A 23,744-nucleotide genomic window follows, 5' to 3' on the forward strand; every position below is an offset into this window, starting at 1 on the left:
TTTATGCAAAATATAAATAGTGTATACCTTTAGTTACATTTTGTTTTATGCTTTCACAATTCATACATTCATACATTCATGCATCCATTCATGCATTTATCTCTTTGTGTATTCATTTATACATTTATTCATACATCTGTTTTTGTTTGTTTATGCATTCATTCATTTATTTATGCATTTATACATTATTATTTATACATATGTTAGTTCATTCATTTGTGCATTCATTTATACGTTTGTTTATTTAAAGATGTTTGTTTATGCATGTATTTATTTATACATTGTTTATGCATTTAATCATTTATTCATAAATAAATACATTTATGCATTTATTCATTCATGCATGCATTTGTTTATATGCATTTAGGCATTAATTTATTTTTTGTATTTATGCATTCATTAATTGATTTATTTGTTCATTTACACAATTATTTATGAATTTGTGAGTTTTTTTTTTGCTTATGCATATAAAAGTGATTTTTTTTATTTTTTTTTATGCATTTATGTATTCATGAGTTTATTTGGTAAAGGTGCCTATGATGCCTAAAAGTATTGTATAGATGAACAGCTTACTGCTGTAGGAACTGAAGCAGAGCCGTCTGATTCATTGACTATTTTGGTCTCCCATACCCATACCTATATGTCTTAAGCAGTTTTACTAGGTCTATTTTGACTCTTTAATTGGCTTTATTGTTGTTTTCCACTTCTAGCACTTTGACTGTGTGAGGAATTACATGCTGGAGCATCTCGCAGGATGAAAAAGATCGACTGCACAGCGGCAGACTCTCCAGGGACTGTGAGTACATTTTAGTACTCCTGTACCTTCACTGTACAAAGTGTTAATGAGGAATAAATCCCAAAATGTGAATCTTTGGAATGGGGTGAAGCATTTTTATTATGTTCCACTAATTTGGCATATAGACAAAGCCTGTCGGCAGTATAACAGCCATCAGAGCCTGCGTTCTTACAGTATGTTCATTTCTCTCACTGTTTTTAATTGCAATCATTCCTTGCCTTTGAGGTTTGATGAGTCATTCTGGGAGCTCTGGTTGATACATGTAATATTCAAGATTTTCTGAAAGGAAAAAATGGATTGCAGTTTAAAGGCAAATGGTGGTAAATAAAGCAAAATAAATGCTGATGAAATGCAGCTCTGATTTGGTCATTACAAAACAATGGCACCTGAAGCGATTACATTACTCATTTAAAGTCAAAATGAAATTAAAGGGACTCTTTTTTTTTTTTTTGTATTTGCTTTCTCAATACACATTCCTATTGTTTGGAATCATTCATCAGTGCATGCATGTTATACCACTAAACAATTTTTTTTGTCTTTATAATATATAAATCAAATAAATTCCAATCAACTCCAGATGAGTAAAGTCAAGTCCTGTTCTATACTCAGAAATACATTACCAAAGTAAATGGGTTGCCAGTCTTTCTACTTAAAAATGTCACTTTTAATTTAACGTTACTTGCTGAATTTGTGAAAATATTTTCCACACCAAGTTTTTTTTTTCAGTAAATAACTATATGGAAAAACTATATATAAAAATAAAAATATTTCTAAAACTATGCAGAAAAAAACAACAACTAAAAGTTACTAAAAAGTTAACTATAGAATTTTTTTTAAATCATAAAACTAAAACTTACTATACAACATCTAAAAACTAAAACGTAATAAAAATATACTGTCATATTTGAAATAGAACCTAATAAACAACAACAGCAACAACCAAAAAACTATTTTCAAAACTTTAATTAAATTCAAATGAAAACTGAAAATTTAAAAATAAGATAAGTGATGTTAAATTCATCAATAATTTAAATATGTTTGTCCATTATAGTTCACATTGTCAGCTTAAAAATGGTCCATGCTTGCCCTTTTGCTAAATGTATCCAGTGTTTGGGTCAGTCGTGTGATTTGTTATGGAAGTGTGTGTCACCGTCGGACAGCTTTAATGTGACAGAGTGTGTGAGATCAACGTCACTTTCTGCATCGCCAGGCAGCATCAACGTCATGTGTGACCAGCAGAGCAGCTGCAAATCGTTTCTAATGCCTTTAAATGAGGGCACAGAGCACCACCAGCAATGACGAGCGTGTTTGCGCTGGCTGCCTTTAAGTGCTTTTATAATTACGTGTCCAAATGGCATCTCGGAGTGATGCTGCATGGGCTGGAGGAGTCAAGGTGGAGCGCAACTTACGGCAGAAATGAAAAAAATCATTTGTCTCAGTTCTTTCTTCTAGACAGTAATAAGGAAATCTTTGTAAGTCTCTTGCTCCTCTCAGTTTTTTCTTCTGAGAAAAAGCTCATATTGATCTCAGACAAGACTTCATCCTTATTTTCAATTGCTCAAGATACCAAATTGTCTGAGATTTCAGTATGAACTGAGACATTTCTCACCAAATTCTTACAAGAAATGATTTAATTATTTTTGAAGTGCTATACTCTATACTGTACATCAATCACAGTTATCAACACCTAAAATGAAAAGATAAACATGTTCATTACTTTAAATAAATTAAACATTTATCAAAATAAAATGAAATATAAATATCCTTAATCTTATTTTATTTCAGCTAGTTGCCAAGGCAACATATTCGTTTAGTTTAAGTTGAAGTACACTGTAAAAAAGATTTTTCAATTACTGGACTTTGTTTTACAAAAAAAAATAAAAATAAATTTATTATAAAAAATAAAATTATTATACTCAAAACTACAATAAAATGTAATATTTAATTCAATGTGTTACTGATTATTTATAATTATTTTTGAAACTTACTTGCAATTTCTGAGTGAAAACAGTTTTCACCATCAAATTATTTCAGTGACTAAAATGAGAAATAAGTAAAAATTTAAACTGTTAAACTAGACATAGGAACCCCCCAATACTAAAGTTAAATAACCTTAACATAAAAACTATGGACGCATTTAAAAAAGTAAAATGTAATAACACTATATACTGTAGACATAATTTAAAAAAAACTAAAACAAATTGAGCAAACTAAAAACTTAATCTTAATAAAAAACAATATAAGCATCACAAAAAGTCACATAAAAACTAAATAAACAAAAACTGTAACCTAAAATAGTTCTCCCAAAAATGAAAATTCTGTCATTAATTACTCACCCTCATGCCAAAACTGTTCCAAACTGTTCCAAACCTGTAAAACACTTTTGGAGCACAAATTAAGACATTTTTGCTGAAATCCGAGATCTCTCCGTCCTTGCATAGACAGCAAAACCACATTCAAGTCACAGAAAGCTAGCAAGGACATTGTTAAAATAGTCCATGTGACATCAGTGATTCAACCATAGTAGCTCAAAGCTTCATATAATTACGATTGAAACACTGATGTCACATGGACTATTTTAACAATGAAAAGATTCAGTTGAATTGTTGTTTATGTAGCTCTCGGATTCATCAAAAATATCTTAATTTATGTTCTGAAGATGAAGGAAGGTGTTAGGGGTTTGGAACGACGTAATTGATGGGACTGATCTTTTTGGGGGAACTATCACTTTAATAAAAAATATTTAGACATATTTTACAAATATTAAACTATATAAAACTATACAAAATAAATACAAAATAAACAAAAACAAAACTAAAATGTAATAAAAACTATTTAAAGGGGTCTGCTCTGATTGGCCAGCTGACCCAGTGCATTGTGATTGGCCAAACACTGCAAGCACTAGTCAGAAATGTAACGCCCCTTTTCATAATTGCGAGCTTCATGTTTCAAAATAAATGTAAAGACAGTTAATAATGTCCTTAGTTTTAGATAATGTCCTTAGTTTTACCATCAGTTCAAACCCAAAAGAGGAACAGAGATTCGTGACAGACAGAAGCTCGTATGTGTTTGCAGTACACAAGCCACGGACGCTTAAGATAGCTGACTCCACTGTGTGACCATCTCTCACACACACACACACACACACACACACGCACACACACACACACACACACACACACACACGATGCACAAAACTCTGCATTTGAACAGTCAATAGCAAATACTTAAACTAATAACAAATCATACAGTACTTACAGTAGCAGATTCAGAAGCATCAGATTGTAGCAAAGTCAGAAGTACTTCCTCTCCTAGGTTCACGAAACGATCGTCCACAAATGCGTTGCTGTTCTGTTGTAAGTAATCTTAAAGATTTGTAAAGCCATCTACTCTCAGAAGGCCACATAAAATGCTTCTGCATTCTCCTAGATACACACAGCATCTTCCTGACATGACTGCTTCAACACTAACTGTGTTACTGAAACCATGCCTCCTTTCTTTGCATGAACATTTGGGCAGCATTATGAAAATATTTCCACATAGTGATGTAGACATGTGGTGGTGTGTTTGAATCAGCTGTTTTAGGGGGGTGTGGCAGAGTCATGACTTTGATAAAGAATATCTCTTTGGTTTTTAAGACTTTAGTCTTTGCAACTTCAGGAATCTTATCTAAGCACAATCAGCTTGTAACACTCCAAAGAGAAAGGAAAACTTGTAATCGCATCATATGACCCCTACTATTTAACAAAAAAAAAAAACTGAACTAAAACTAATATAAATATGAATTTCAAAACTAAAATATGAAAGTCATATTTTATAAATAACTTAATGAAATGAACAAAAATAACAACAAAAACAAATGACCAAAACTATTAACAAAAACAGATCAATGGCACTATAATACTACTGGCGTTTTTCTTTTCCTTAAAAGGGATTTTACATCCTAGCTGAGTTGATATTTAAACAAAGCTTAATTGAGTACTCCATTAAGTCTCCTGAGCTTTGAAAAAGCAACCTCTGAGCAATAAATAGATAGAATAGGTTGGCAAATAATGCTCACAAGTCATTAGAAGCCTTAACCCATGGCTTTCCATCTGTAAGCCTTATTCTTTATACTGTATCTTCAATGCCTGGTGTAATGAATTATCTGGAGCACAACAGTAATGTACCACTATTTTCCTCAATCAGCCATCTCCTCCTAGTAGCTTTGTCATCGGCGTGCTGTGATTGGCTGATTCTTTAAAAGGCACACCCCTTTCTTTCTGGCAGTGCTTGACAACATGCCCTTTTTTTTTCAAAAGCAGGTTATTCATAGGTTTGCATTTATCCATATACGCAGGCATGTCATGTAGCATCTGTCTGTCAGATAGACAGCGTCCTTTCATCCGCTCACACACACATTTCTGCTAACCTCAGAGCAGAACATTAGCTGCGATGTGGAGTCCCACATGTTTGATCGCATCCCGGTAGCTCCTGATTCAATTAATCTGATCTGATTAACAGTAATAGAAGAAGATCTTACCAGTAGCGGCCTGAAATTTTCACAGATCAAAAGAAGGCAACGCAGCATCTGCCTTTCAAGCACACTCAGCAACCCACTTATCAAACAAATGCTCTTCCTGGAACTTTTTTAATAGAAAATGATGATTTGCATAAACGTACACAAAACAACAATTGCCTTAGTTATCTTGATAAGGTAAATCTCACAAAAACATGTACAGGTCAAAATAAAAAAAAGGAACAAAAAAGAAATAATATTTTTATTTGTATTAAGAAATGAAACCCTACTTTTAGGTACAAGTTTGATCGATTGATTTATTCATCTATTTAGACCATTTTTTATTTAGACTATTTTTTGCCTATTTATTTAGACTTTTATTTGTTTAAACTTGTTTAATAGTTTTGACTAATGTATACATTCATATATGCATACACATATACATATAATTATACATTTATTTATTTATTAGAACAAAAAAACACATTGCAATTAAAATTATTGTAAATGTGTGGGTGTTTTTTTCCCTTAATTTTTTTTATGTTTATTCTCATTATAACAGTAAATATCTCAAGAAAATAAATTACATAATGACATTGAAGCCTGTGTTTAAAACCGTGTAGAATTAAAATGTTATTAAATTTATCTATTTATTTATTTATTTATCTTTTTAAGAAAATGACTCGGGTAAAATATTATAGTAAAAGTGGTGAGAACAGATTGTTTTCCAATTAAAATATTTTTTTATAAACTAAAATGGTACAATCCATGATGTAATAATAATACTCTAAAAAATATGTCCCTATTATGGGTTATGAAAGGTTAATATTTTGGCTTTGGGAGTCCCCAACGGTTGACAGGAATGCAAGGCCAAAAAACACTTTTATTGTCTTATGATATACATTGAATTGAACATATATTGCTGTTAGCTGGTTAGACAGAGACCAACAAGCAGCACAGAGCAAACACAACACACACAACTAAATAGATATTTTTCATGCTACAGTGCAGAGTACATGACAGCAACAGTTATTAAAACAATTACTCCACTTTCAGAATACAAATTTCCTGATACTTCGTAAAGAATTTAAGGTTTTTGAGGAAAACATTATACTATTTTTCTCCATATAGTAGACTTCAGTGGTGGATAGAAGATTAAAACTGCAGTTTCAGTGCAGCTTCAAAGGCTCTACATGATCCCAGCCGAAGAATAAGGGTCTTATCTAGCCAAACAATCTGTAATTTTCTGTAAAAAAATATTTATACACTTTTTAACCACAAATGCTTGTCTTGTCTAGCTCTGCGAGGTGCATGCATACTATGTTTGTGTACAACGGTTCAAGATGTCTAAATGTATGTATGTGTAAAAACGGCAAACACTTTTGTCCTCCAACTTCAAAATCATCCTACATCGTTGTTTTACCTTTATTTTTATTTTTTTTGTGAAAGTGAAAAAAAAAGTGAAAGTGAAATGACATTCAGCCAAGTATGGTGACCCATACTCAGAATTCGTGCTCTGCTTTTAACCCATCCAAAGTGCACACATACAGCAGTACACACACACACACACTGTGAACACACACCCGGAGCAGAGGGCAGCCATTTATGCTGCAGCGTCTGGGGAGCAGTTGGGGGTTCAGTGCCTTGCTCAAGGGCACCTCAGTCATGGTTTTGCCGGCCCGAGACTCAAACCCACAACCCTGGTGTTAGGAGTCAAACTCTCTAACCACTAAGCCATGACTTTTTGTAAAGTGAATATGATCCTCCTTGCATGTTCACTTGGTAAACAATGGGTCAGGGTTTTTGCAGTGATGTAGGATGATTTTGAAGTTGGAGGAGAAAATGAGTTTAGAGTTTTTCTAAATATCCTAACCGTAACATAATGAATTTACCCTCACAGTGCAGAGGACAGCGTCTCCTCCACAGTAATCCGCTACGGTGTTTGAGAGAGGGGAGGTTCACGTTTTCCCGGGTCTGCGCACGCAACTAGTGGGCAGTCATAAATTTGCTAATGTTTCATGTGGAAGTCAACGTGAAACAGCTTAAGGCCCTGTCCACACAAACTCGGGTATTTTCAAAACCGCAGTTTTTTCTATGCGTTATGGCTGTTCGTCCACACGCAAACACAGCACCAGGTCACTGAAACAGAACATTTTAGAAAACTGTTATCATGTAGACAGCGGAACTGGAGACTTTTGCTTGTGATGTCGGAGCATGTGCTGCTATCTCCGCCTACTGGAAACTTTTTCAGGCTTCTGATTGACCAACATAGCTTTACGGTTGAAATTATATCGCCAGCTGTTGTCATGCTCTTGACAGTGCTTGATAGCATGTTTTTGTGTTTTCATGTGGACAGAGATTTTTTTTTAAATGGAAAAAGGAAGAACTGTTTATAAAAATACCCATTCACGTGAAGACATGGCCTAAGATTCATTTGAAAAATTACTCGTTTTCATGACTAATTTGACTATATATATATATATAAATATATATTTTTAAAACAATAACTTTATACACGGTGCACTTTTAGATGTAAAATTTTACAGGATGTTTTCATTCACTAGGAGCCTGTTACACAATGCATGAAAGGTATTTTTCAAAAATCCATAACAGGGGCACTTTAATGCAGATATATTTATTTTGCTTGTTTATGTGGTGAAGAATAACTTGGATATGTTTCTGACAGGCTTCACCCAGTCACGTGACCTTGTTTGTCGACCCTTATGTGATTGAAACAGCGGCAGTACCTGAGGGCAGCAGGAATAACAATGACGAGACGCTTCTCTGAGATATAGAGAGATCTGTATGCATAGGAGGCTGTGTCATTCATTCATTTCTTGCTGGAGTTGGGCACTGTCTAACCGCGGCAGTGTGGACATGTGCATACAGTACATCCCCTCTGGTGGTGGCAGAGATTGTTTGCCGCTGCTGCTGCTGTGCATTAGGCTCAGGCCCTGACGGCTCTCTAGATGACATGCTGCTAGTGTACGAGCCGCGGTAATGGGACACGGGCGCCCACTCACTGCAGACTCCAATGGCCTGTCAGAGATATAGTGGATCAGACTGCGTACCCTTCACCCATCCCTGCCACTTACAATATCAATGAGACTCTTTCACCACCGATCCATTTTAACAAGCTCTAGAACTGCTTCCTCACACACAGTGCTGCCTGTTACATCTGGGTAAAAAATGAAAAAAGAGGACAAGTAGACTTCTTTGTTTTTTGAAGAAATTACGAGTGGTACTTGTCGCAGCAAACCTCACAGTCAGGGCTGGTTCTGCAGTGGAAAGAGTGTTCTGTTGGTTTCTAGTTAGGATTATTATTAATGTATTTATTATTAATATAATAGGGTGTTTTAAGTGGTTGCCCCAGCAATGCTTGCAGCCAGCGCTAGTTTTGCTGTGACACAAGTGTTATGTTGGTTTCTATGGAATCCGGAGTGGATGTGAGGTTGTTGCTAGGGTTTTTAAGGAGTTGCTTGGGTGTTCTATTGATTTCTAAGGTGTTCTTAGTAATTGTTAAGTGGTGGCTATGGTGTTTTTAATCATTTACAAGGGAGTTCTGGGTGTTTCTAGGGTTTTAAATAGTATCATATCACTTTTGCACTCTCAAGCTGGTTATTTCAAATGTAGACGCGTGGCAAGCGCGCTCAGATAGTGACGTGGTCGTGACTATGCGGTGTAACGCACTAGTTTTTTCCATCCGCAACGAGATAAAAACATCTCAACTTTTCAGAATGTCGCAAGCGCACAGCAGGTCATGTGACAAGAACCAACCAATCAGCTTCACCCTTTCTGTAACAACATTGGAGGATTTGGAGGAACAGCTGATCATCTGATCATAGATGTACTGGGAGAGTCATTTTAAAATAAATGTTGTATAAATTTAGTAGCAGAGCTACTTTCTGAGTTTCCTGGGCATTCTGAGTGGTTCTTAGGTGCTTGTTACAGCATTTAGGTGGTTTCTTACTGGTTTACATCAGAGTAACTCACTATCAAGTCTCAAAGATATCATATCAAGAAATGACCCAGGTCTCTCCTTCAATGTAAATCTGAATTTTTCAGCCTGCAATATTTTTTTTTGGGGTCCATCAAGCAAAAACTTTAAGTCCAGTCACCAGAAAATGAACATTTCATTTCTCATTTTGTAAAAAACCCTAGTGTGAGCAACATAAGAAGTAAAGCTTCTCTTAGCAAACTCATTATTATATAGACTCGAGGTGGCCTTATGAAAATGCGGTCTAATTATCATGAGGGCTTTTTATTTGATTGCACCATTAAATCCAGGCAGCATCCAATTTTTCCGTTGTTTCTCTGAATAGAGTTGCTTATTACAAGATGACTGAAGAGCCGCAGAGCAGCAGAAATACAAACAATAGCGCAAACAATAAGCGTCCCCAAGGAGAAACTCGCCTCTCTTCACAGACCTTCAAACGATGATGAGCTTGACCTACTTAAGAACACTCATAAATTCAACTCAGCCGACCTGGCTCAGAGCGACAATAAACACCAGCGTGCAGCAGGTGCATGACTGCTTTCATTTGGTTTTCTTCAATTATGTCCTACACCTTATTCATACATTTGTATGTGGTCTTCAATTTTAAACCAATTAAGCAAACGGTCCAGTGCTGGAGGACGAGGACTATTGAGCTATAGCCACACGTTTAGCATGGACAATCCCTCTCTGTTGAACCATTACTAATGAACCCTTGAGAGGTGAGTCTTAATAGGTAGCTAATATCTGTTTGGGCACTCCAAATAACCGATTTTAGTGATTTATTCTTCACCACATCTGGATCTATAAACAGCAGATGAGTATCTAGTAATTGTCTGTTAAATCAATAAGAAGCCATGATGTCAGTGTACTTTACAGCGTAATAACCGGGGTGTGTTACCAGTGTCCAGGCTTCCCTCTTAATTGGTTTGTTTATAAGCTGTTGCTAATGATGATTTATTACGTAATGAGAGCGCTGATTCCTAATACGATGTTATATCACCAGCACACTGGAACACCAGGGTTGGCAGACACTTCATTCACAGGGGAAACTGCCATATATACTAACATATAAATATTTTTAATATCTCATAAATGTTTGATAATTTGGGTAATTTGTTGCAATTGCTTACAAACAGTACATGGAGGCTTTATTTGAAACTTTGAAATGAATTAACAAAAAACAAACAAAGAAAAAATAAACGGTCAGTAATAAAATAGAACAAACAAACAAATTGAAATGAAAGCAAAGATAAATACAATAGAATAAAGAGAGAAGGTGGATCTAATTATAGTATAGGTATAGGCAGGGGCGTAGCAAGCTTTTCAAAAGTGTGGGGGATGGATGTGGTTTGTTTATAAACAATAAATAAAATAAAAAAGCTGAATACAGTGACAGAGGGGTACAAAATGCAGGGCTTAAAGTTTGGCTGGGGAAAAAAAAAAAGATCCTACATTTTAAAAAAAAACTTAGAAAAAGGGGAGAGAAAAAAAACGCCCACACAGAGCTTTTTCTCTGGTGGTATAAATAATGTAACAATTTACTGTTTTTAAACATTAAAATAATATAAATTTTTCTTTCATAATTCTTCAACAGGTAGGCAAACAATGTCATCATTTCTCACTTTTTTGTCCTCAACAGGTAACGTTACAATCAAACACTCAGTAAGTATCCACAAAAGTATTTAGCTAATCAACAAACAATGCTCAAAATATCAAAATCAGTTGCACTGGCAATGAACCCATAAATACACTGCTTAACAATGCCAGTTTGTCCAGCCTCCTTGGCAATTCCCTGCCTTCTTCATCACAGTTATGTTATACATTGCATGCCACATAACGTTACATAACCGAATTTAGCTAGCTGCTGAACAATATCCCAATAATATAAATTAGCATTAGTCTAAAAAAAGAAATATAATACCGAAAACACTCTACATGTCAACAAAAACGATAACAGAACATCTTCCCAAACTCTTCCCGCCTAGGTGCCCGCCTCCTCAGCACGAGCTGACCAATAACACCCCAAGAGAGGCGGGACTTAAGGCAGAACAGCCAATCATCAGCCGGTCAGGCTCAAAGCAGGTGTCATGAGAGGGAGGGGGGAGGAGGCAGCCGCGGCGAGCGCAGACACAGAGCGGCCAGAGAAACGGAGGAGTGACTGTAGTAAGGCGTTTGTGCAAAACTGCGGAAAAACTGCAGAAAACGTGCGGGTGTCGAACCCTCTCACCGGGAAAAGTGTGGGTGTTAAAACACCCACATCCCCCACGGGTGCGACGCCCCTGGGTATAGGTAAGAAATACTACAGAAATGAAATAATCAAAAGTAAAATAACACTGCTGTCTCTTTAAGAGCACAGATTCAGCACACAACATGCATTTTCTTTCTTAACTATTTCAGCTCCAAAACTGTTTACCTGAATACTCACCAAGATGGACATTTTTCACAATCCAGTCAATCCCTGAAGGCCACAATCAATCTTCGTTTTTTTTTTTTTTCAGTTGAATGTCCTGTTTGACTGAAATTGTCATATCAGGAAAATAAAATGTTGGAGAATGCCACTTCACATCCTGGATTTAACCAAGCGTATGAGAGTTTTCTAAACCTCTGGTTCCTTCGGAAAGTTGTTTTTTAAGACTGAGACTGATTGGCACATAAGGGCTCTGTCCATTGCAAGCACCTAAAATGTACTTTTTTTATTTGCTATTTTCAGATCCGCAGAGAGGCAAGTAAAATAAATGAGTGTTGTCTATCTGCTGACATCATAAATCCTAGATGCTGTAAAAAAAATAAAATAAACACGACTCCTTCAACAAAACAAGCATCACTGCGATTCTCAACAGAATCATCCAGAAGTTAGTTGTGCATAATCTGACTGCAGCTGCATGCTGTTTATCTGTCACGCTTAGGGACTGAATGCATGATACATTATTCAAATGATTAACCATTTAATTGAATTAATAGCTGCTGTCTATTCAGTAACAATCTGAGAATTTCACACTCATATCAGTCTTACCATTTCAATCTCTAGAGATCATTTACTATTTATGATCTCTATTCCAATCCAATGAGCATCCAGGTGAAATCTAAATGACCAGCAGGGAAATACCTTCTTCTTTTAATAAAGGACTCTGTATGTTATGTGACGCTACTTATATGCATATTATTTTCTCATTTATTTCTGTGCTGCTTGATTTAATAAACCAATAAGCCTCTGCTTCTCGTTATGCATAACAACATGATTTAAACATGCATCCTCGAGTGCCTTATTGCTTCGATCAAATGACAAATGCTATATGTTTCTTCTGGCATGCAATATAGTTTATTAACTTAACTGTAGATTTGTTGATGCATTTATTGATCAGAACAGGTATGGAGAAATTGAGCATTACATCACTTGCTCACCAAAGGATCCTCTGCAGTGCATGGGTGCCGTCAGAATGAGAGTACAAACAGTTGATAAATACATCATAATAACCCACAAGTAATCCACATGAATCAAATCTATCAAAGTGAAAAGCTGCATGTTTGTAAGAAACAAATACATCAAGAATTTTTTTAAAAATATATATTTAAAGTCTTACAACACTGGTTTGCAGGGCAACTTTCACAAATGACATACATTTTGTTTAAATAGTCTACTAAAATGCATAAATGAAAATCTCTCACTCATTCATGTATGCATGTTTGAGCAATAGTAGTGACATTTGCATTAGCCAAACCCACTGATGAATCCATGATAGCTTGAAATCCCCCTGAGCTATGAAAGAGCAACCTTTATGCAATAGACTTTTACTGCAGAATCATGAGTCACTACCTTAGAAGGGCGGCAGGGCTGACCATGCGTTCTGCTGTTGTGGATTCACAGTGTCATGCTCTATTGAGTGAGATGTGTAAAAGATTCACTCAGGCCTGAGAGCTTCAGCTAATCTCTCTCATGGTTCACACACACGTCCCATTGACCACTGCAACTCCATTCATTTCAGGTCTATAAATGGGCCCCTATACTAATCATTTGCAGAATTTTATTTTTGTTTTTCTTTAGAATTAAAGTTGTCTTGTTATATCTGTTTTTATTGCTTACCATCCGTATACACAGCTGGTCACAATGCCGCTCATTGTGTGTCAAGTTGCTTGCTTAGTTTTACATAAACAGTCTGAAGAAAGAGTACTGTTATCAATGTGACTATGTCTTCACAGCATATTAAAGTCGTTTATTTGAAAAGTGCAAAATATTCTTGTTTTCCAAGATATGACCCTTTTTAAACACTTCTTCTTTCAAGGGTTAGAGCAGATGATGCGATTTGAAAAGTACTCATGAATTTTACATTATTATGGAGTTTTATTCATTGCACTGATCCATTAGGCCCCAAAGAATCTTACAGCAATATTACAGTATATTTAAATGATTGGTGATTGTTTAAGCTATCATTACAAGCATGGCACAGTTGCACAGTAATATTGACAGGGGGAATGTTTGTTGCTTTATCAGAATAGTCTGCAATCGCTCAACTCTGTTACACTGGCTTATTTTATGCAATTAAAATGTTAATGCCAGCTTTGCAGAATCGCTGTAGGGTGGAGCTGTATCTCTTATTCCAGCTGACAGTTACTCTGAGTCTGTTGGGCTTTTTTTTTTTTGCCTCACATGTCTAAAAATATAACGCAACTGTGAGGGCTTAGCCTTAGACAGAGCTACTGCTCCAAACACAGAACCAACAACCTTCTTACGGCACTTGTTGCAGTCCTCTCTCTGATGGGGTTGCCTGGGATTATAGCTGTGCATCCTGGGACATATGACGTTATGTATCGAGAGCGACGCTTTTGGAGCCAATCCTGAGCTAATGGAAAAAGACTCAAGTGTGCTTTCTCTATGACATGGAGGTCTTAAGGTTGTTTGTTGGAAATGTGTATGAAAAAGTACTGCAGGCTTAAATTATACCATTTTAGAAATGGGTGCTAGAGATTTAATGGGTCTTAAATGGCCGGAAAGAGCCATTAGACGATATTTGTAGAGAATGATGGAGGAAATGGGTGCAGAACAAACTTGTGTGTAGCTCATCCTGCTGTGTTTGTGCTGTAGACATGAATGATTCCTCAAATCATTAGGGCTGTAAATAGAACGTTTTGGCATGATACGGTCTGACATTTATTCCTAGCGAAACAGTATTTGCTCATACCTCGAAACATGCTGTGATACGATTGCAATTTGAGTAGATTCAGGGTGCTGTGATTGATATACTGATATTCTGGGCCTATTTTATACAATCAGCCACTTTTTTATTAACTCACAAATGCAACCAAAATATAATCTGAGCATTTAATTGAAAAAGTGCAAATCCTGTATCCCGGTTGGGACTTCAACATCAAGTTTTTTAAATATCAATGAAATTTTGGATGGAATATTGCAGTGTTTACTAATGATTTATCCGTACACAAATTAACCAAATTAAATACTACGCTACATTTTTTTTCTTGTTCAAGAAGACATTTAACGTGGATATACATTACAATAGGGACAAAGAGATGATCACAACTTCCTTTTCATGTCGACTTTAATATAGAAAAATAAAGTCATCAAAATATATAAATAAATCAAGTTGCACAGGAGATCATCAGTCGCCAGATGACAGCACATCTTTGGCTTGTAAAATAAATTGTGGCTTCTAAAATGCATTAGAATGTACACAACAAAATTTGGTTATATTGGAAACAGTTGCACTGTTTCAAATTCTTGATTTTTATTCTCATATGGGGCTTTTAGGCTCTCTCTCTATATATAGATATATTAAGATAGATATAAATTGATGCATCATATCGTTAATTGTCAAAGTGATGTATAGTTCCATATCAGTGTATTGTTACACCCCACAAATCGTTATGTGTTTTGTTGATCATCTTAGCAACCACGTTGCAACCATTCACAACAACCTAGTATAAAATCTAATTTTTCTTGCTATGCGAATATTCCCTGCAATAATTACACTGGTCTAAATAAATAGAAACACAAGCCGGTTTGTTATGACAGTCAGTGAATATCTCTCTTTTCTCTTCTTAGACTGCCTTAGATTATGAATAAGGTCACATTTCCTTGATATAAGAATTAAATCTCAATAGTTTATAGTGATCATTTCCTCTGACGCAGACTCCAATCGCAAAGCCATTATTGTTTCGTTTCCCATTTCATGTTTAAATCGGTACTGGCAAATCCATTTATCACTTGGACTGCTTGGAGGTAAGAAATGTTTTTGGGCCAGAAAGTTTTAGTCTCTGTCAAGCAGGAGGGCTGAATGATAAAATATCCTAATGGTCACACAGCACCTAATGGGAGGCGGCAATGCAACACATTTGCATAATAGGATTTCACGTTCAAGTCATGATGAGCGCATTTTTAAGCGTGAGTAAGCAACATCAGAATGCGATTATCAAAATCATCGTGATGCACTGATTACCATTCTTCATTTTTGGGGGAAATTCATTCACCTTGCTATTCTGATTGATTCTTTAAGATAAACTACATATACGACATCAAAGCTTCCTCTGAAAGACTGATGGGGTGCTTAATTGCAATTCAAGCGGGAATCCATAGGTCGCAGGAGCTGCAGAAGCAACACGGAGAGTGATCATTGCAACTGATGAGAGGGAGAACTTGAGGTTATTTGTCTTTTGTCAGAAGATACTCTGCCACCCCTTGTGGTTTTTAAGGTCTTCATCATGGATGTGTTCAAGAATGTGATTCCCAAGGGAAAATACAGAGTTGGATCAATGAAACTTGAATAACACGGACCCAAATGACACCTGTATTATATTGTGAATCAATAAAGTCAACATGAGTTATTGCTTTTTCAGAACATATTCCTGGTTTTATTATGCACAATTTATTAGTTATTCCAACGAATATGTATGCATATGTGACTAAATCTTCACTCTGGGTGAATATATGATGTCTAATATTAGCCAATGGCTAATAAATTCTCAGACTTTACTCGCCAGTGTGTAGATTGGAGGCTACGAGTAAGTTTAGCTCAGATATATTTTCACTTGCCGAACACACTTAGTGATTCCGAGTATCACTCTCCGTCAAGCGATCTATGCTTTTTTCAGTTCATCATCTCAATGGATGCACAGCATACCTGTTTTTGACGTGCCGTAAACTCTAGCATGACTCGCAGCGGCTTTGGTGAGAGCAGAGAGAGCGAGATTTACATTTCTTACACACGAGTCTTACATACATTTGCAAAAAAGAACTGCGTTTCTCAGTTGTCGTGCCTGTACATGCACTGCGAGCTCCTGTGATGATCATCACTGCTGCTCCAATACCATCAGTATTGTCTCTACAAATGTAACTATGGAAATTTACAGTAGGAATCCATCTTCAGGGAATCCATCTATTAGATGTGAAGGTATGGCATTCTGAGCAGGCGCTGTCAATGGTGGCATTTCTTCTGCTTCGTTTGTTTGATGCAGTCATTCAGGGCACAGCATTGCTTGAATTCCAAAAGTCCATCTTTGCATCACACCTTGAATATATCCTTGAGTTACCACAATTTTCAAAGAATTCAAACATATTTTATGTTTTACACCACCCTGGCATTTTTTCATTTCATGTCTCACAAAAATATCAAAATGCATTTTAAATTTAGAAATGTGTACGTTCATCATTCAAATTCACAATATTATCTTAAAGAATTATACACTACTTTTCAAAAGTTTGGGGTCAGTAAGATTTTTTTTGTTAGTTTCCCCCCCGCCTTTTTTTTCTCAGAAACTCCAATGACAAAATTAATTGAATGACCAAAAAAGCACCAGCTTTTTTTCCAACTAATATTCTTTCTTACTGGAATTTATGGCATATAACACAAGTAAAAGAGTTGCAAATAATATTTCACGTTGACTTTAAAAGTAATAAAAATGCTTTTTTCGAGAAAATTATATGATTCTTCTCTAAAGAGACAATCGAGGCATCTAAGAGAAGGTTTGGACTTAGTAAAAGCCAAAACATAACTCATGCTGTCTGATCTGCCAAATTATTGTTGTAAATGGCTTCTTAGTTATTACCAGGAACAGCTTTTGGATGGTATACAGCTGTACTGCGCTGATCCGATCTCTCCCGCTGCACACGGGCTCCTGTAACTCCTGGGATACCTCGACTGACAGATGAGTGATAAAACAGCTGATTTATTTCCTGAACCCTATAATACTTCACATATTGGATGGATGTTTCCTGATTTTTTTCACTTTCTGAAATACTGTCAGGCCATCCAGGAAGGGATAAATAACATTGAGGGATAAGGCTGTGTTTGTGAAGGACAAATGGCGTAAATTGTGTATACACACACACACACACACACAATTAGATGTGATATTTGCACAAAACAACATTTGCCTCACATTCCTATTGAGTGAGTCAAGGCCGTTTGGAGTAAAGAGAACAGTCTTGGTCTCTTTGGGTGACTTGACTGGCTCTTTTCATATATACAGCCAGTGACTGTGAACTATTTCAGCTACTGTGAAATGACATGAATATTTTAGCTCATCCTCCAGTGATGGAGATGGCCATGTTCACCCACTGCAAGCAAATTCAGGAGCCTTAACATCTGCAGAGAGCAACAGAACACCTATGATTAATTTACCATCTGGGCCAGTTGGGATCATTATCATTTCAAGCAGGAAAAAGCATTTTTGTTGCATCCCATCATACACTGAATATGAACTAATATTTATAATAATAATAAGAAGAAGAATAAGAATAATTTAGCCATTTTAAAAGTGTATTTATACAATACCATTCAAAAGTTAAGTTAGTAAGAATTTTTCATATTGTTCAAAGAAGACTCTTATTTGATTAAACAGCAAAAGAACAGTAAAGAAAAACAGTAAAGTTTTGAAATATTATTACAATTTAAAATAGCTATTTTCTATTTGAAAATATTGTAAAACATATTTTATTCCTGTGATCAAAGCTGTATTTTGAGCATCATTCCTCCAGTCTTCAGTGTCACATGATCTTCAGAAATCATTCTAATATGCAGATTTGCTGCTCAAGAAACATTTCTTATTATTATTATCATAATTTTCCAGGATTCTTTGAATATAAAATTCAAAATAACTTTATTTGAAACCGTTATTTTATCATTTAGAATTTAGAAGTTTTTAATGTCACTTTTTATCAGTTTAATGTATCCTTCCTGCATATATCCTACAGACAGAATATATCCTAAATATATACAAATTTACTGACTCCGAATTTTCAAATCGTGGTGTATATGTATTGGGGTGGCACGGTTCGCTGAAAAAAACCCGAACCGTTCGGTTCACCACACACGGTTCAGCACGCGCTGGGACCGCGGTTAAACTTAAATCTGACAAAGCATCTGTAATATGGTTTGGTATAAATAACACGTAAAACAAACAGGGTTCAGCTAATATATGTTTCTGTTGATGCATGTGCATTCTGGATTCCCATACATTACAATAACAGCGATGAGAAAAAAAAAGAAAAAAAACCCTGGTCAAATCACTCACTCTTGATCAATGTGAATGCTGCATGCTGGAATATGAGCAGTTATTCATTCCGTCATTATCCAGGTGCTGATAGCGAGCGCGTGCACAGATGAGATCTGAAGAGCACACGTTGGTATGTTTAAACTAGACTCATTTAAGCTTTGTCAGTTTAAAAATTTAAAAGACAGAGGACGCGAGCTCGCGCGCAGTGAGAAGATGTGTACATGCGCTCATCCCAACTTCCAAAGCACGCATAGCCGCGCCTCAGAACCTGCTCAGAACACGTGCAAATATTAAGATCTCTCTGCTCTTTCTCTGTTTAAATTGACAAATTGAGACAAAACATATGTGAAAATTCCTGTCTTGGTAAGTATCCTAGAGCAGACATAGCCGGCTGAACCTATGCCTACTGTATCAGTGCATTCTCTTAAAGTGACAGTCTTTATATTAATCGAACAGCAACAACAAAGAAATATCTCACTGCTCTTGATTTAAAAGCTTTTGTAACTTTAATAAAGTAGCATCTTTAATTTATGCAGTCCAACATGCAATGCTCTTTTACATTTGAATACTTTTTAATTTCTGTACCTAAAAACTTAAAAAAAAAAATTACAAAGAAAAAAAGAAAATCACTGTTTATTGTTTGTATCTTAACTTTATTTTATTTATTTGTGCTGTTCCCTGTAGTTGGATATAATATTCTTATTCTTTTTTTTTATAGAAAGTATAGTTTTTCCATAAACATAGCACATACCGAACCATACCGAAAACCGTGAATCTAAAACCGTGAAACAAACCGAACCGTGCCAACCCTAATATGTATGTATAATATAAACCCACTGTTACATTTTTAAAGTAATATGCTATAAGAAATCACTTATCCCTTTAAGCATGATGATTAGCTAATCTTTAATATATTATTATTAAAATTAATATCATAATTAAAATTGAATTTCAAATTTGATTCCACCATGTAAAATAGTTGACTGGCTTGTGTTATTCTATATTAATATAGAATTCGTTTAAAAGTATTTTCCAGCTCTGAACACTGCCAACTCAGATCTGTTTTTATAAACGTCTATCGATCAGTTCTGGTTGTTTTTAGGCCTTTCAGTCAATCTAGCTTTCAGTAGCTCTCAAGCATGACTCATGCTCCATTGTCCAGAGGAAGATGTTCAAACCGTTCAAGCCCACACCCAACCGATAACCTCTGCCTCCCTTTTTTCCCCAGAATGCAACTGGCAAATAGTTTAAATTAGCCTCACATTCCCCTTTCTCTGTTTTCTCACCGAACAAAGTGCCGCGTTCTGCCATGAGCCGCAGGTGAAGGGTTCACTCCTTTTGTTCCGCTGTGCACCGGACCATTCAAACCATCGCTGTGATCTGCATCTCCACAGCCGATTTGAAAGACTATTTTAAACCCCCCTGTCTCCCACCCGCCCCCCTTGATGTGACTCTGACTCTATAATCATGCTGAACATCATCTTATTGTGTTTCTGCAATTTTCATGATATTGTGGCGTCTGTCTCCAGACAGCCAACCAACCACGCTTCTTTCGCTAATTCTGTCCCCTTGTTTAGTCACATGGATGCATTTTATGTGCCTTCGGTGTGAGATGTTGCTGAGACTATAAATGAAGCCCTTGATGCTTTGTGCTGGGGGCCGCAGCTTTCAACATGCCCACAGGCTTCAGTAGATGAGTCAAACTACTCATAAAATAATGAATTGTGCATTAGGGGCTTATTGCAAAAAGGGAAAATAGAGGTGAGTTTTAATTTGATAGCTGTTTTGATACTTTTTGTGTACATGCATTCATGATGAATGCTTTAAGTTATTGGCCCAGTTTATAGAGAGAGAACGAGAGCTTGAAATAAGTTTTACTTGCACTTTTATTTTGTAACACATGGGCAAATGAAGCCATGCAAAATGCAAATTAATGACGCTGTCTTCTTTTCCACGGAAACCTCTCTCTTTATAAGTTTTGTGTCTAACTACTTGTGCTAATAAAGTAGCAGCCTGGGAAAAGGAAAACACGTCGACACATAAAGGCTTTGTTACCTTTCCTCTGACAGCGTTCTTTCCATCTCTTTGCAACACAGTTCAGCAGTCCCTATAGGACCCACGCAGAGTGAACGGATGCTGCACACATACCAGTTCCCTGCATTGGAAAATAGCTCTAGTAATGTAAACACAGCCTATTAGGCGAATCTCCAGAGAAGTTTGTGGGCATCATAGAGTTTATCCAGGGGAATTAAGTGTAGTGTACTGTATATATTGTATGTGAATATTATGTTTTTGTTTTGTTTTTTGTTTTTTACTTTTCTCCTCCTTACTGTCAGTCGCTGTCTTCTTGGCCTCCTTTGTTACTATATTGCTTCTAAAGAGAGCACATTCTTTGATTTTATTTTGGAGAATTGTGATGGTTAATTGTTCCATAAATAATGATGCATGACAGAACATTTGAAATCTTAATAATTAATGACTGTAAGCCCAGAAAACACAAGCTTTATGGGCAATGTCTTTTTTTGCCAAGCTCATTTTGGGACACCACGAAAGACTGTTTAGAAAGCTAAACTAAGTGCCTCTCTCATGGGAAAAATATTAAATGTGGCTTAAAAATGAGACGGGAAGTGTGGTACCAAAATATGATAGAATAACTAAATGAAAATTTTATTTGTTGCACACTTCAGCATGTTTTTTTTTTCACATACAAAAAAGGATTAGGCAGATTACCTTCAGACTGATTCATAGCCCCAAGAGTCCCAAGAGGTTTGACATACTCTTTAAAGAAATTAATTTACTTAATTTGGAAATTCATCTCAGGGTGCCTCTATATAACCACTCATTTTCTACAAATCTATTTATAGGATGAATCTAATGAAGTCTGTCAAGAACAAATCCAGGTTATATTTTAACCCAAAATCTGATTTTAGGCCAATATTTATTATAATATCTACATCATTGTACTGCTTTTTGTTTAGTTAAATATTTAGTTCATTTTATAGTAAAAAAATAAACAATACAGTATTACAGTAATGAGAATCACAAATGAGAATAATAGATTCAGACACCATCTGGTAATTTGGGGGAAAATGTGCTATTGGTCTTATTATTTGTTTAGATTTTTTTCTCCTTTTGATTTTGATCACATTAAAGATGAAATGTGAAGATTTGATAAAACCTCTTCATAGAGCTCATTTTGAGAGATTCTGAAACATTTCAGTGAGTAGAAACTAAAATATCTCAGAAAAAACAACATGAAGCAGACTGATGCATTGCATGTATCTTTCCTCATTTTATTTACCCTGCTTGATTTGGTACTCTGACAACTGGTTGATCTGGCGAGTGTTTGTGTGTAGTTTCCTGCCCCTCTGCATTTATATGAATACTACTCAAACTATCAACACAGCCTGCCCAGTTAGTGCATTATCTTTTCCGCACAGGTCTGTGAAAGGCCGAACACTATAAAAAACTTTTTTTGTTGTTGTGCCAGGTGTGTGATAGGTCCCCAGAGTACCTAGAAGCAGATGAAGGAGTCGCTCCAGGCATGGAGCTCTTCCAAGTGCGCAGACGTTCAAGTCGGACCCTGCAACTTCCCCCATTGGTCTTCCGGCAAGCTGAGCAACATGACTGGAACAGCAAAGAGACTGAGCTGATCGCCCGTCCCACCACCCTGGCACTGCACAACCCCCCACTCATCGCCATCACATCTGCTGACACCTGCAGGTGAGCAAAACAGCCTTTTGTGTGGATGCATAAAATACTGTATGGACATTATCAGTGACCGCAATGATCATATAATGCTGTTTTTAATCTGTAAGTGGAATGCGGATGAGTTTGGATGATGCAATTACTACTTGAAATGTGTTAAAATATATATTTTAATACTTCTTTCTCTGTACACTTACTGGCAAAGATGAGTTTTAAGATCAAAGGATGCACATGCCGCCATAGAGGAGGATCAAAAATAGTTTTGTTGCACATACTTGTCATCTCATAAACACAACTAGAGTAGTACTATTAAGGTGCAAAATGGTGTTTCGGGCTGTAATATCAATGTGCCCACATAATTTTTTCTGTTTAACTTATTCTACTAACCATGAACCTAACATAACAGTCTACCAATACTCAAATGAGAGTTAGTTGTAGTTGCAAAGTTACTTATGCTCAATAGAATTTCTAAAGGGGACTATGAAAATGTATTTTCTTCAACACTACACAAAATGCATGCAAAATAAATTAAGACAAGAATCTCAATTGCTACTAAATTATGACAAATTGTGATTTACTTTAGCATAATACTTAAATTGATTTCCCCAAACTGGAAAGTTGGCGCTCAAAGAAAATCCCACATTTCTAAAAAATACCAAACTCTTTCTCCTGCAACAAGTAAATTCTGATTGCAGTGTTTTTATTCTAACTGTATTGCTTTTTTAGAATCAGGAATTATATTGGCTGTCTGTCATAATATAAAAATAATTGGTTGTAAATCGTATCATCTCTAATGTACCACATTTTATTTTTTCATCCCACAAGGTCACTTGTGAAGAAAACATTGTGGGAGTCTTTGTAAAAACACTCAGATATTTCTCAGCAGTGGCATTTCGTCATTGCCAGTGATAGAAATGTAAGAATGAAGTGGGCATGGCGATAAAATCGACTGCTTAGGCTTGGGCAAAGATTGGCTTCACTACTAGCTCCTCAAATCCTGTTTAGACTGAGAAGTTCTTTGGTGGGAGGCCTAGATTAGAATGCACTTTGACATTTTGTCCAGTGTTACCCTATCGCTGTGTTTCCATCACTTATCATCCATGCAGCCTGCTCCTTCTTTGATGGACTCTTTAAAGAGGCACAGCTGAAGGGTGTCTCTCCAGGGCTGCAAGCAGAAGGATGAAAGAGAATTTGTGGCTTAAGATCAGTTTCTTATAAGGTATCCACAGCAATATACAATG

The 23,744-nt window shown here is 36.0% G+C and overlaps 1 protein-coding gene across 2 annotated transcripts in view; it reads left to right on the top strand.

Moving 5' to 3' along the window:
* LOC113054721 (cAMP-specific 3',5'-cyclic phosphodiesterase 4D-like) overlaps window positions 1-23,744 on the top strand; it is a 169,097-nt gene that overhangs the window by 14,698 nt on the left and 130,655 nt on the right. For both annotated transcript variants that reach the window (XM_026220467.1, XM_026220469.1), the window contains exons 2-3: window positions 711-796; window positions 22,286-22,518. In XM_026220467.1, the coding sequence (XP_026076252.1) occupies window positions 755-796; window positions 22,286-22,518 (275 nt within the window). In that variant the 5' untranslated portion in view covers window positions 711-754. The remainder of the gene's footprint in view (window positions 1-710; window positions 797-22,285; window positions 22,519-23,744) is intronic.

Source organism: Carassius auratus, chromosome 35, assembly GCF_003368295.1.
Source record: "Carassius auratus strain Wakin chromosome 35, ASM336829v1, whole genome shotgun sequence".
NCBI classification, from domain to species: Eukaryota; Metazoa; Chordata; class Actinopteri; order Cypriniformes; family Cyprinidae; genus Carassius; species Carassius auratus.